Source organism: Gymnogyps californianus, chromosome 5 (assembly GCF_018139145.2).
Source record: "Gymnogyps californianus isolate 813 chromosome 5, ASM1813914v2, whole genome shotgun sequence".
Lineage (NCBI taxonomy): Eukaryota > Metazoa > Chordata > Aves > Accipitriformes > Cathartidae > Gymnogyps > Gymnogyps californianus.
This window is the reverse complement of record NC_059475.1, coordinates 65,087,999-65,102,289: the sequence shown is the minus strand read 5'-3', so window position 1 is coordinate 65,102,289 and position 14,291 is coordinate 65,087,999. Positions and strand designations below refer to the sequence as shown.

At 37.6% G+C, this 14,291-nt stretch overlaps 1 protein-coding gene across 1 annotated transcript in view; it reads right to left on the bottom strand.

Moving 5' to 3' along the window:
• Positions 1 to 7,375: 7,375 nt before the first annotated feature.
• C5H14orf39 (chromosome 5 C14orf39 homolog) overlaps positions 7,376 to 14,291 on the bottom strand; it is a 31,592-nt gene continuing 24,676 nt past the window's right edge. The window contains exons 13-17 of the mRNA XM_050898451.1: positions 13,036 to 13,106; positions 11,054 to 11,211; positions 10,385 to 10,520; positions 8,814 to 8,871; positions 7,376 to 7,578 (exon numbers count right to left, since the gene is read on the bottom strand). Coding sequence (XP_050754408.1) covers positions 7,376 to 7,578; positions 8,814 to 8,871; positions 10,385 to 10,520; positions 11,054 to 11,211; positions 13,036 to 13,106 — 626 coding nt within the window. The remainder of the gene's footprint in view (positions 7,579 to 8,813; positions 8,872 to 10,384; positions 10,521 to 11,053; positions 11,212 to 13,035; positions 13,107 to 14,291) is intronic.

The following is a 14,291-nucleotide window of genomic DNA, read 5'->3' as shown; positions in this document are numbered from 1 at the left end:
ATTTAGCTCATCTGTCCCTTCCTCCTCCTCCAAAATCAGCACAGGGACATGAGCAGATGGTGTGTGTGGATCTTCCATATTCCAGCAAACCCTGGTCATCGTAATGACACAGGCAGTGCATAGACTTTAGGCCAAACCCACAGATGGTTTATGTACAAAGGGAGTTGATCTGTATCTTATCATTCTGATGCAATATTTCTGATTCTTCACAAAAGAAACTCTTACGGTCCCTTGATGCTAGCACAAAAATCTCTTGCCTACTGTTAATATTTTTAATTCTTTTATGTGAATGTGTAGCTGTTGGAAATATTACTATTGACCGCCATGGAGATAAATGTTCTTTACATACCCATAGATGGCCCAGCGGTTCAGGCAGTAGCAACAGTTTCAGAAGATCTGAGCTAATATTCTTGCTTGTGATCCTGCTTGTAGGCCTGTGGGAAGCCTACAACAATCCAAGTCCCTCAACAACCTGATCCCAAACTCAGTTCCTCATTATGTTACTGGGGATTGCGAGATGCTCAATGACTGTGATAACGTGGCAATATAATCACCTAAGGCAGATCTATAGTTTCAATGCAACACAAGACAAGTAATCCAAGTGTCTTATCAATAAGCACCAAGAATATCTCAGGACTATTTAGAAGACCGATCTAGACAATTAATCTCTTCTGTCTATCAAATTATTGGCTTTTTTAACAATTCTTCAAAAAATTGTCACTACAATTGGTAATTTTAATACAACTCTGTCTACAAGTGATAATAACACTACGTTCTTACCATATGTGGCACCACGCACTCAGCAGACTATAATTTTCAGTCACTACTATACTATATTAATTTGTAATTGGCAAATGAGAATTACAGGCTTATGCAGCAACAACATCAGCCTCCCCAAGCCCCACAGTGTAGAGCCACTCTCATAGCTCTCAGGTCTATGAAGTTAGCCTAAAGCAGAAAAATCTATCCAACAGTTACCGCACCGGTTTTGTGATCAGAATGCTTCTCCTCTGCTAGCAAAAAAACTGCCTATTTTTTTGAAACCTGGTAAGTGCACAATCCAAGGTAAAGTGGAAGTTTACACGAAGTAATGACCTACTTCAAAGAACCAGACTCTTTTGAGTGCTCTGGATGGATGGCCAACATGCGTTTAAAAGCACCTCTGAAGTTCAGTGTTGGTTTCCACATAATCTGTGATTTACATCTTTTTTATCAGAACTCTACTGCTCTTTGGCCTCCAATGATGAGTCACAAGTATTAGTTCAAGATGGAGGGGAAAAAAAAAAATCTAAGAAGCCATGTTCTGCATCACTCTTCTTACACAAAACAACAACAGTGGCAAGCAATGGGTCTGCAATGAGCACAGGTGGTCAGGGCCTCAGTCTAACATCTTGCCTCTAAGATCGCATTGGTAATAACGGCATATTTCTGAGAGCCTCTTTCAGCTGTGAGGGAGAAAAAGAAATAGGCAGCTGCATATGATAACTCCTTCAATATATGTAGCAGTGAGAAACATGACTGGTCAAGTGTTCGGGGCAAGATTCCCAAGGCAAAAAAGTCACCTTGAAGTATGTAGTGTAGCCAGTGACATTTGTCAGCCCATGTGGCATGATTTGAAGTTGTGGTGCACACCAGTCCTGCTTGGGTAATGGCTAGAGTGCTTCAAAGGCTTGGCACCTCCCTGAAATGTAACGGAAACATTGCTTACAAAGGATTTTGTGGATAATTGTTAAGAAACATTTTTAACCGCTTCTGATACCCATAGCTTCTGGACAAGAGCTCTTTGCAGCTGTTGCAGTGAGCAACAATCACTGATCACAGCATCATGCATTTTGTGGAAATAGTAAAACTAGCCAAACACGTGCCTCAAGAAAAACGAAAAAGCAGCAAGAGACCACGCTTAGCTCAAGGCAGTCCTGCGCCAGCAGAAGGGAGCAGATAAGAACTGCAAGCTCCAAACTGAGTTTCAGTATGGACTGTCAACTACCAAGCTTCATGGACTGTCAACTACCAAGCTTCCCACCAGTCATAACAACTGGTTCCCCACTAGCGAGAACTTTTTTTGCTTAGCCCTGTACTTTCCCTGATTTTCCCCAACCCAAGTCTCAAAGGATTACGGAGTAAATCCTGTGCTGTGTGAAATAATTTTGTGGCTGCTTTGCGGATTGTGGTACAATACAGAAAAATAAGTTCATATTATTAAAACATTGGACATTACTTCTCCTGGGAAATCATAACAGTCAAAGTATTTGCCTTTTGTATATGTTTAAACATTCTATTAACATGGAAATGTCCATCTTTTGATATTTTCTTTTATACCCTTTTGGCAGCATCTTTTGATTTGAATGACACCAAATACAAGCGACCTATTATTGCTGAATTCAAGTGATTACTGAAAAGAAGAAAAACTGGGACGTAGCAAGGTGGGGGGAAAAATTTACCTTTCCAAAGGTAACATGTTGCAAGTGCTAAAAAGAGCATCATCTTCACATCAAATCAAGCAAGGTACAGGATTCAAGAAACAATGTGCCAAGAGGCAATTCCTCAGCAAGATGTTAGCATCAGAACACAAAGCGATGTGTCTGGAAGCAGAACTGCTGAGCTGCAAACAACCTGGGTGTGAGTCAGAGAATATTAGGACAGTGCCTGTCCACCAGGAATATAGACTTGATTGCATGTGACTTGTGTCAACTCTGGAGACATCAAGAGCAGAACATAAAAGCAAGGCAACAGAGATATTTCTAAATGAGCCATTCAGCCTCTAAGGCAACAAATCTGGCAACAACTCAAGTTCCAAGAGAAAAAGTCAACGTTCCAGGTTTGTGTTCCATGGTTATATCCTTCATTCATTTTTTTCACGAAAAAGGTCACTGAAACATCATGTTTTAAATCATTAAAAGACACAATCATCTCCTTTTAAACTAGCCCATAACTTTGAAACCAGAATCCAATTGCCTGTTCAGGCTCATTAATGTCTTTGGATCCTAATGACCCACTCAGTTGCAGTAAATGAAAAACTAATCCTTATTTTATGCCATTGGCCAAAAAGGATTAGCCAACTCTTGCTACCCATGCAATCAGCCTTGCACTGGGGAGATTACTACCATCTAATACTGTAAGTCTACACATTCCAATCTGTTACAGTAAGTAGCACTTAAAGCTTATTTCCTTGAAATGCTTAAGCGTATTAATGCTATAGTGTAAGATTGTTTTCTTACGATGCAATGATTCTTCTACTCCTGCCCCCAAAGTTTGCATTTACCCACATATACACAGTGATGCCCCTTTACTTCCAATATTAAGTTTTAATTATGTTCATAGTCTCAAAATGAAAGATGAAATAGATAATTTTTCTTTGTATAGGGCCCAAACTGGGCAGGCAACTGTGTACAGAATTCAATGGAGTTCAGTGCAGTAATTTTCTTGAATTGTGGGGAAAGACTGCAACTCGGACTGTAAACAGTTGCAACTGAAACCAGGGTTTTACTTAATTGTTTGATGTTTAAAGATCCAGGTGATATTTTTTGCACCCTACTATTAATCTTAACAGGTAGCTAGAAATAGAACCGCTACTTACATTTAATGTTCTCTAATCAACACTGCGGGTTGTAACTCAGTTTTGTACCACTTGTATCACTGCAATTTTTCCAACCCAGAATTCTCATTGTTCTTGCTATATTACACATAAGTGACCAATTATATGAGACGAGTCTGCAGTGTGATGCTATATACATATTTTTTTCCCCTCAAAGTATGCACACAATATTATCATTGAAATTTTAATATGGTAAAGAATTAATTTTAACAATATTACACACCGCATTCATACTTGAACACTGAACAGTTTTTCTGATGTAAAATTAAGGAACTCTTGTGTTTTTATCACCTTAAGCATTATATATAACAGCACAATGAAATTTCTCCTAAAGAATGTTATGCTGTGCACATACGCTTTATATTGATAGACTTAGACTGAAGTTACAGAAAATTAATAAATTGCTCTTAACTGGAAACCTGATTTTTGAGTGGGAACAGTTTGACAAATGTCTAATTTTCTGTCAAAGGTGGTGTGTGAAGCAATAAAACAGCATTATACTAAAATAAATGCTATATCCCACAACTGCTGGAAGTCATTCCATCAGTGTTTACCTCCTAGTTTCTACATTAATTTTTTAGCGTCAAACTTGTCCAGCTGTTGCTTATTTGTTAGCCAAATATCCTGCACCGTTTATAAGCATGCTTTACATTTATGCATCAGTAAAATTAACAGTAAAATAGTAGATGGGGCTCCAGTCAAAGTGTTCTATCACCTTACAAATTATAATGAAATTTTTTTGCTGGAAGACCACTTTGCACAACAAGGCAAATGTGGAGAAATGCTTTTTGTGTTATTTCTGATCGGAAAAATGACATCTCCATATAGGTATTATTCTGTGGGAGAAAGAAAACTGAGGCATCAGTGTCTTCCTCCTGGCAGCAGCAGGCAAGAGTGTAAATTTCATTCTTCACTCTTCAAAAATTTTACTCAACACATTAAAAAAATTGATTTATTCAAATATCATGATATTTCCTACCATTTTGGTGATATAAAGTATTTAACCAGCACTGACTTAATGCTGGGTGGTACACTAGCTTTTACAAGGAATTTTCAAGTTAAATAGTTTTCTGTCAAAAACGTCATTAAAAACTTAAATGGAACAGTAAAGATATCAGGGCCCTAAATAAACATTGGCCTTCTGGTTAGGATACTCATATAAGATTCAAAGTCAAATCGCTGCTCTGCTTATTTAAGAGAGGTTTTTTATTGTTATTACCATAGGGCTCAGTTGTGAATTTGAACTCTATTTTACTAGGTGCAATACAAGGACAGAACAAAAAGGCAACTCCCACCTCCAAGGATTCGCAGTAGAAGTACACAGTATAACCATATTACCACTTTGCAGACAGCTGCACTGCTTTTAAGAGATTACAGCTCCCAGCTGCCATTGCTATCCTGCTGCTGGAGGTTACTGGTCTGTAGTTAAGTTGTAGTCATGTGTGTAATACCTGTTCCTCATCTACTGGAGTACACAGTCAGCTAAGTTAGCTTTCTGCACTTTCAACAGCGATACACATTAAACTTACTGACTCCACATCATTGAGGAATGAGGAACAAGTGCGCAGTCCATTTACTGTATCTGCACCACAGGGACAATAACTGCAAATAACAAGTGGTAACGAGCAAATAGCACTTTGCTCTCAAACAGCCCCCACGACATTGACAAGAGGACCTCTGTCTATGCTTTCAGACCAGAGATGGATGTAGTCAGGTGTGTGTGTAAAGGACAACATGAAATTACATTGGTCAGTGCAATACATACTAGTCTCAGCAATCCAGCAACATGACTGCTATTGATTTTATAGGCATAATAACAAGGGATCATTAGGCAGAATTTGACAGATACTAATGAAAAATCTCAATGCATGTTTATAAGCAGTTCATGCTCTTAGATCTCAGAAAAGTATCCCAAATACTGACAAGTTGCCTTTTCTTAAATAGCTTTCTCTTTTATGTTTTTAATCAGCCTATCCAATTTGTGTAAGTAAACATCCAGCAAGACCTAGAACTATGGTTTCTCCCACTTCAGCCAGCAGCCTTGACTACTGGACTGTAATGTCAGAGACATAGATGACAGAACTCATCAGAAGACAGGAAAGCAAGCTTCAGTTATGGAATAACTGAGCAAAGTTGTACTTTCTGGCTTTCTCAATGATCTCAGAATATCTGCCAGTAGCGTACACTAAAACACTACCCCAAATAACGTAGATATGCTCTCAGACTTGCCTCTAGCTTATGTTTTTCAGATTGCAAGGTATGCAGTAGATTAGAAAAGCTGTTTAAAATAGATTAATGTGGAAATCCACATTTGAAGAGCATGAAGTCCACTAAATCCATGTGTCTCACTTCTTATTAGCTGGATCTCAGCAGCACTTCACTAGAATTTCCTGAATCCCTCCCCAGTAAAAAAAAATCCAACTGTCACAAATCTGTAGGCACAAGTACTTAAGGAGAAGCTGGGCTGCATGAAAATAGTCCTAAGGCATTTAGGAGTTTGGCAGAAAAGAAATAGTGGCATAGATAACTGAGCTTTTGGTCATTTAGGGCTTTGCAGGTCAGCAGAGGGAAGAGGACTCTACTCCACTTTGGACTTTGTTGACATTTTATTGGCAGACTGTGCAGACTATACTGGTAGGACGCTTTTTGTCAACTTGTTCCACTCAGTCCATGTGACCTTCTGACTAGTTTGTGCATTTGCAATGTCTTCTTTGAAGTTTGCTCAATGATGTGGTCTCCCTTTTATATGCTTTGCTTCCATTTCCGCATTTTGCTTGCCCGCTGTCAGGCAGGTTGTTTACTTCATAGTAAGTGACTGAGAAACCCAATTTCCCTTATAAATTCATAAGGAGTTTAAAAAATTAGTAACTTATGTTTCACATGTAACAGAAAAAACTCAAAAGTGATCTGGTATTTCCTTCAAAGGCCATAAATGTGAAACTGCTGGTTCTAGAGAAAATGGTTCTGAGGGATTCACAAGACACAGTGCTGTGGTGGCTCAGAACAGTCAGCATTCCTTGCTGAGTAACCCTGATACTGTCTTCACAGCCAGCCATTCCATAAGGAAAGCCATTTGTGGAGAACTGGTGGATTTACTTGTACTGACCACAGTTAGACTTTGGGAACTGTCTGCTTTTGCATCTTTTTTTGAAAGATACTAGATAAAGAGGAAGGAATTTGTTTTCAGTCTTTCAAGTTAGAAAGACAGAAGTTGAAATGTTAAGTATTAGAATTGCAACATTATTTCACTTCAGACATCAGGAAATACCTACAAAACTGTACATAAAATTAACAAAAATGTTTATTTCAAAAATTTTATAAATATTCCGTGTATAACAGCTAATTTAAGAACATGGTCTTTAACTCAAATTCAGCTTTTACTGCTACAATAAACAGTTACTCTTACTAACACAAGTTCTTTAGTTTATATCAGAGGCTGAAAGTACTCCTCTAGAAGTTTAAATGCTCTCTCACAGATTGAATTAACTTGACACACTACTGTAAAATGATATTTCTGCTGTTTGTAAGTGCCAATTTAGCAAGAGCGTATCATAACATTTTATGAAAACAACATATTTAGAAAGTAAATAAGAAAAATAAAAGCTGCATCTCAAAGCATGTGTGCCTGATGAACATACACATGCTCTTGCAGCAATTGCAATAATGTATTCTTACATGAAATGAAAGGAGAAGATGAAATGCTTTGTACTTTAACTTAAGAAACTGAAAACATTTGTCAAGGCTAAGCAGGAAAAGAATATAAAAGGAAGTCAAAGGTGTTCAAAAGAATGTAAATGGCTTTGTATTTCGTAAGGAAGAATGAAAACCTTTCACAGAAGGAGACTGTGATGATCTCTGATCCTGTCCAAATGCAAATGGGAAACTAAAGTCATCTTTTCCATCTCCAAATGCATGGGAAGTCGATTCCGAGGGGAAGGGAAACGCAAATGCATCCTCATTTTCTGATTTCCCAAACAAGCTTCCTATAAGGAATACATATTATATTAATTATTAGATTAAATCTTACTGAAAGAATACTGCATTCAGCATAACATGCTTCTTTAATAATGTTGTACTCCCAACATCCCGCTAAATGTCAGCCTACAGTTGTGTGTTTATTTCTGCACTAGAAATGGTACTTCCAGGAGGGCATTATTAGAATCTACATAGAATGAAGTGTGAAGTACTTTAACGATTTAGAACAACAAAACATTTCTGCATGATATACTGGGTGAAATGTTTTGAATACTAAGCAACAGAGGTCTTTGTAAACTGACACATTTTTGCAGATTCTTTCTTCTCTAGAGAGCAATGCCTTCAAAACCACTGAAATACTTGGAGAAACAAAGCTACAAACACCTGAGTTTTATATTTAGTAACACAAAATTCACACACTTTTCTCTACAACAGTTATATATGCATACAACCTTATATTCATCCACTTCAAAAAAGTAGCTTTGCACTTGCAGCACCTCAAAAAACAGAGTAGATTACAGTCCCCTTCAGGAAAGTGTTTGATCAAGAGTAAGTTTTGATCCTATTGGTATCACGAAAAATTGGCCTTTCATTTCAGTAAAGCCAGGATTTCACACAGAATGTGTAAACGTGTGTGGCTCAGTATAAGTGGAAGACACTGTCTAAGTCTGATTCTCCTCTCTCTCACTTGTGCTATTTTTACATTGTGTACCTCCAACGGTTTAAACTGATGGAAGTCAGTTTACTATTGGGATTTCTTTAACCAAATGGAAACTTTATTTTCATTTTAGTTGAGGGAGGAAAAAACCCAACAGATATACTCTTTCCAACACTAAGCTGGTAGCCTTAAGTTAAACAGTAGTATTTACCAAATACTATAGCTTTTTACATTAAAAGAACTGTTCTTTTTATCAGTGAAAAAGCTTTGACACTTAAATTTTTCTTCTCCCTCGCAGATCCTCTCAGTTTGCTTCAAACCCACCTAACACTATCCCTATTTCTTTCTTTCTCATACATCTTTTTTCATGACATCTCATACATTTGAAGCCAAATATGCAGGGAAAGATTTATGCTAATCAAAACACAAATGAACACAATAAACCACTGAACTACAATATCACAACTGAACATCCTTTTAGACAACCAAGGGTGCCTTGTTAAGCAGGATGACGAGCTTGTCAGTCACATAAGAACAAGTAGAAGACAGCTGGTATACACAAGCACATCTGAGTTTCAGACTTACCAATATCTTTGTGTGGGGACAGAGGGTTCAAGTTTCCCACAGAATAACTTTCCTCTGTCTGAAATGTAAACAGCCATTTTATTTAACAAATGAGAAAGACAAAAGATAAGCTCTAATGCTGATATTTAATAAATTCATTTGCTTTTTGTGAGAAAGACACTGTCCCAGTGAATGTTAGCAGCCTTCACAAAATCTGCATTTAAATGTATGTATCAGTCCCTAAAGTTGCAAGGTAAACTCTTTGATGAGATAGGTTTCATTATATTTGCTTACATCTGCAAACACACTCCCTCCATTCTCCTGGAAAAAAAACAATCAGATTGAGAACAGACCAAAATCTGATCTGTTTTACTGCTGTTTTTTAAACTGAAAAGATTCAAAATAATTTCATTTTAGAAAACCTCTCAGCAACAACATAATTACTGCCTACTGAGTAGGACCTGATATTGGCAGAAAGAGTAGCAGAATAACCACTCATCACTCTTGAGAGGAGTTCTTAGGCTAGATTTATAATAGATACTTAAGTCCTTCAAAACTCGCATCTAACTTCAGAGCATCCCACATGACTGTTACAGGCTGGTAAATTCTTGGTTTCTGCCACTGGGCAGGCACAAAATAACGTGGGTTCCGACAGCACTAGGTGACTTAATACCTGCCTCATTCCTAAACAATTGACAAACTACTCACCAATGTATTCTCTCCTACACACAGCTAATGCTAGGAGATATCAACAACATGTATCTTGCTAAACACAAAATAAAAGTGTTTTCCCTCTTTCTTCCTTCCTTCAGCTTTTATAGCAACCTCAAGTAACCTCAAGACTGAGCACACCCACTGAAATAGGAGATACTTGGGTTCAAGTCCCTCATTTGCATAATGGGGTTTGAATCTACATTGCCAGCAGTGATACCTAACCACTGCACTATGCACTGGCACGCATCTATCCTGAATACCCAATTATCTACGCATTAGCCCAGGACAGTAAAAATGACTCTAGAGCACTGTAGTTAGGGAACCTGCAAAGGAAAAGGAAGACCTGGATTCCACTCCCTGTTCCAATGAGTTGCCTACCTATCTCCTCCATTTAAGTATAGCTAATCCATATTTGCTCTTCAATATTCCTAATAGATAGTCCTTTCTTCCTTTTCTCAGTGTTCTGCATTTTGTGAAAAATGGAGGGGGGAAAATAAAATTTTAAGTACTTTATTCCCCACTTCAGCAAGACGAAACCACACAGGATAGGCATGTGAGTTGTGAATTCTCTTAGGGTGCCTGAAGTTCTGCATTGCAACGCTGAAGCAGAAGCCTTTTTGTGAATCTAGTCACCTGTATATTTGCACAAGATCCAACCTTGCCCATATGGGAAAGATGCATACTTGATCAGAAGTCATCATAGGGGGATCGCCAGGAAAGGAGATAAGCATTTTCAAAGGACATCAAATGTAAAATTAAGCAAGCTAGTAAAAAAATTATTTGCTACTGCAATCTGAAAAACCTCATTCACTGTCAATGCTGTTTTCTTAGCATATTTTTCTTTGTGGAAGTTTAATATTCCAAGTACTCATTTTTACCTCGTCAGATGAATTTTCTGCCCCAAACACAGAAGAATCAAATAAATTAAAGCCAGATGACTTCTGGGAGAAGTTCATGAGAGAAAAGAAAGCAGGAGATTTTGATGTACCTTCTTCACAACCTAAATTGTGAATGCTGTAAAGACAGAAAGGAAGAAACTACATTAATAGTTTTTAAAAGTAGTGTAGATGGCTTTTTTCCTATTTTTTTCTTTTTTGTTTTGTCACTTTTTTAGATTCCCATAGCTTCCACCAATAATTGCTTCTTCCAACACAGAATGGGTAACACAACTCTTTAAAGCAAAGTGAGGTGGTGTTCTTACCAATTCCCTACCCTTTTACCAAAAAAACTCTTTAAATATAGAAATTGGTGTAACAAATACTACTGCAGGAAAAGACAACAATTTTAGCAAAGGAGCTACAAAGAACCTGTGTCTCATATATTTCTAAGCAGAGTCCCCCTCTTTCAAAACAGCTTCCAGTGGAAATGATACGGTAAGAAGAAAATCTAATAAATTAGCTAGCATAACTCAGAAAGAAATTTGAATATTTTCAGAAGAGCTTTCTAAAGAAGCCTTTCTACAGTATCTTTCAAAAACAGCAGAAATGCTTATACAATAAACATCAATAAAACTTTGCTCAAAATCAAAATAAAAACTGAAATCATACAAGTCAAAAGGAGGTGTTTTAGAGAACTGGGTTTTCTTCCCCTTTGAGTCAGGCGTTCCTACAAATTCAGGTGTTTCAGGTGCTCTTAAAAAATGATCTGCACTTTCTTCTGCTGCGTCAGGATTATCTTCATTTGACTTAAAACATGTGTGTATGTCCTATTAAAAAGAAATATACAATAATGTTTATGGCATATAAAATTTCCCAAAATATCATTAGTCCATTTACCTATAAATATATTCATTATATGTTTTAGGATTAGTTAGTTACTTTTATTCTCATGAAAAATAAAAGGTTTTTTAATTAAATGCTCACAGTGATGTATTCACCATACTTAAAACTGTAACCTTAATTTATTTAATTTAAAATGGACTTCTTGTGAACGAAACTATATATGAAAATTTTCATCCAAAAAATAAACAAACTTGTGAACTGACTGAAAATACTGATTTTGAATAAAAGAACTATTTCACTCTAAAGTATGTTATTATTAGCATAATACTTAAAGTCACACTGGAATCCTCTTGATACGCCCTAGTGAAATAAAGGAACATCACCATCAGAACATATTTCTGTTGACTGAGATATTTCCTCTTGTCCTGGTTTCAGCTGGGACAGAGTTAACTCTCTTCTTAGTAGCTGGTACAGTGCTGTGTTTTGGATTTAGTGTGAGAATGTTGATAACACGCTCATGTTTTAGTTGTTGCTAAGTAGCGCTTATCTTAAGTCAAGGATTTTTTTTCCTCAGAAAATCTTAAATGAGAATGTACACTTGGATTCTGTGGAGCAATTTCCACCAGACTCAATATTGCTTTAAAGACATTCTTCTCCGCCAGCTGCCTGCAGGCATCAGCCTGTAGTGAGCCAACCAGAAGATGAGGAGTACCTCAAACTTGTTCTTGTGTACTGGTTTTGGCTGAGAGTTCATAGCTTGTATGGTGCTATATTTTGGATTTGTGATGAAAACAGCTTTGGCAACACAGGGATGTTTTAGTTATTGCTGAGCAGTGCTCACACAATGTCAAGGCCTTTTCTGCTTCTCATGCTGCCCCGCCAGTGAGTAGGTTGGGAGTGCGCAAGAAGCTGGGAGGGGACACAACTGTGACAGCTGATCCCAGCTGACCAAAGGGGTATTCCACTCCATATGATGTCGTGCTCAGCAATAAAAGCTGCGGGGAAGAAGGAGGAAGGAGGGGGATGTTTCGAGTTACGGCATCTGTCTTCCCAAGTAACCATTATGTGTGATGAAGCCCTACATTCCTGGAAATGGCTAGACAACTGCCTGTAGATGGGACATAGTGAATGAATTCCTTATTTTGTTTTGCTAGTGTGCACAGCTTTCACTATACCTATTAAACTGTCTTTATCTCATCCCATAAGTTCTTGCACTTTTACCCTTCTGATTCTCTTCCCCATCCCACTGTGGGGGGAGTGAGCAAGTGGCTGTGGGCTGCTTAGCTGCTGGCCGGTGTTAAACCACATCTTGATGCAAGCTGTACACACAACTGGCTTGAATATTATGGCATGGTGAGCTTGATCACACATTCAGGCACAGCTAGGAAAAGCAACGCCAATGGAGCCATACAGACTGTGTAGTCAGCACAGAGCCTATTTACTATAGTTGTGTGGGAGAAATGAGTTTCAAATGCAATCATTTTTTTTAAATGTTTCATCTGCTCACACTGATGAAAACGATATGCACCAATTTATACAAAAACTACAATGTGCATAGGATAGTCATCCTAAATAGCCTATGGTTAAGGTAGCATAAAAACCCACAGAACACTGACATGATCAAGAGCAATGATCGCTATATTAGTAATCAGAAGGCATTGATTGGCTTCTTACCTGTTGGGTGCCTCATAATGAGTCACTTTTTGCCAATTTCTGAGACTTACCTCTTAGCAATAGATTCAAATATGTCAAGATACTTTCACTATTCTAAATAAGATAATTATTTATGACATAAATGCTTTGCTTACTTGAGGTACATATGAAGAATCCTTTGGCTTATCTTCTGCTTCTTTATCGCCACATTTGGCCTCTTGGTTTGCTATACAAAAAAGACAGCACTGCTTGTATTATAACAGCATTTTAAATGGATAAATAAAAATTATGTTGTGGGAAAGAATCGTTGAGAAAGTTTTACTAACTTGGCATTGCTATTGGTAAGGAAGTGTTCTGACTGTAGTTTTCATAATAACCCACATTATGTCTATATTAGTTACCTCTCGTTCTGCCACTTATTTGCTATTGCTAAAGCAATGCTTAGGCTGCTTTGTATGGTTTGGTATGTTCTTCAAACCTAGCTGTTGTTCCCCGAGAGTGCTATGTTTGTCTAGTCCAGCTATTGCTCTCTGAGAGTGCTAATACCAGTCAATATAAACCAGCTGGAAACAATACAAAAAGCACATCCATAAGACACTGATAAAGTCTATCTTAAAGAACTGGGCAAAAGCCAGGATGAGAAATGAGAAGAATGTTATGAGACTTTCTGCTCTAAGCTTCAGACCGTGCAACATTTCACGCACTGTGGGTTAAGATCCTGTGTTTCAGGACACATAATTAGGATCCTATTTATAAAAAAAAATACTATAATTTTTGACATGCATCTAAATTGGCAGTATAATTAGAAAAAAATATATTTAAACTGAAGCTCAGTGCCTTGTGATTTCAAAAACTATAGGTGTATTTGTAACTACCCTGTTTTGTTTCTGTAAGCATTCTGTATGTGTTTCTCAAGTTAATTTTCATTTTTAATAACCTTAATCTGATGCTTCAAGATTCCTAAATTACTGAGTTCATTATATCCCTTTTCTGCGCATTTTCTCATGCCTTCTGGGCAGATTTTCAGACTGGATTTCATTTTACCCAAGTAATTTGAGACTAGAGCGTGGATTTACAAGAGATGCTGGAAGGTTCCTTTCATTAGCAATGGCCAGTGCAGAATGAATCCCACATTACTGAGCGGTTCAGTCAATTAAATTAGGACACTGTCTGTCTACTATACTCAAAGTTTGAACTAAGTAATCAAGGTGGAAAAGGAATACAAATGGTGGCCCACTTAATACCAGAATGAAAATTTGGCCCCTAGAATGTTCTCTTTTATAATTATGTGATCCAGCATACAGTAATGTCGTGGTTTGACCCCAGCCAGCTGCTAAGCACCACGCAGCCACTCACCCCTCCCCCCTGCCGGTGGGATGGGGAGGAGGATCAGGAAAAAAAAGTAAAACTC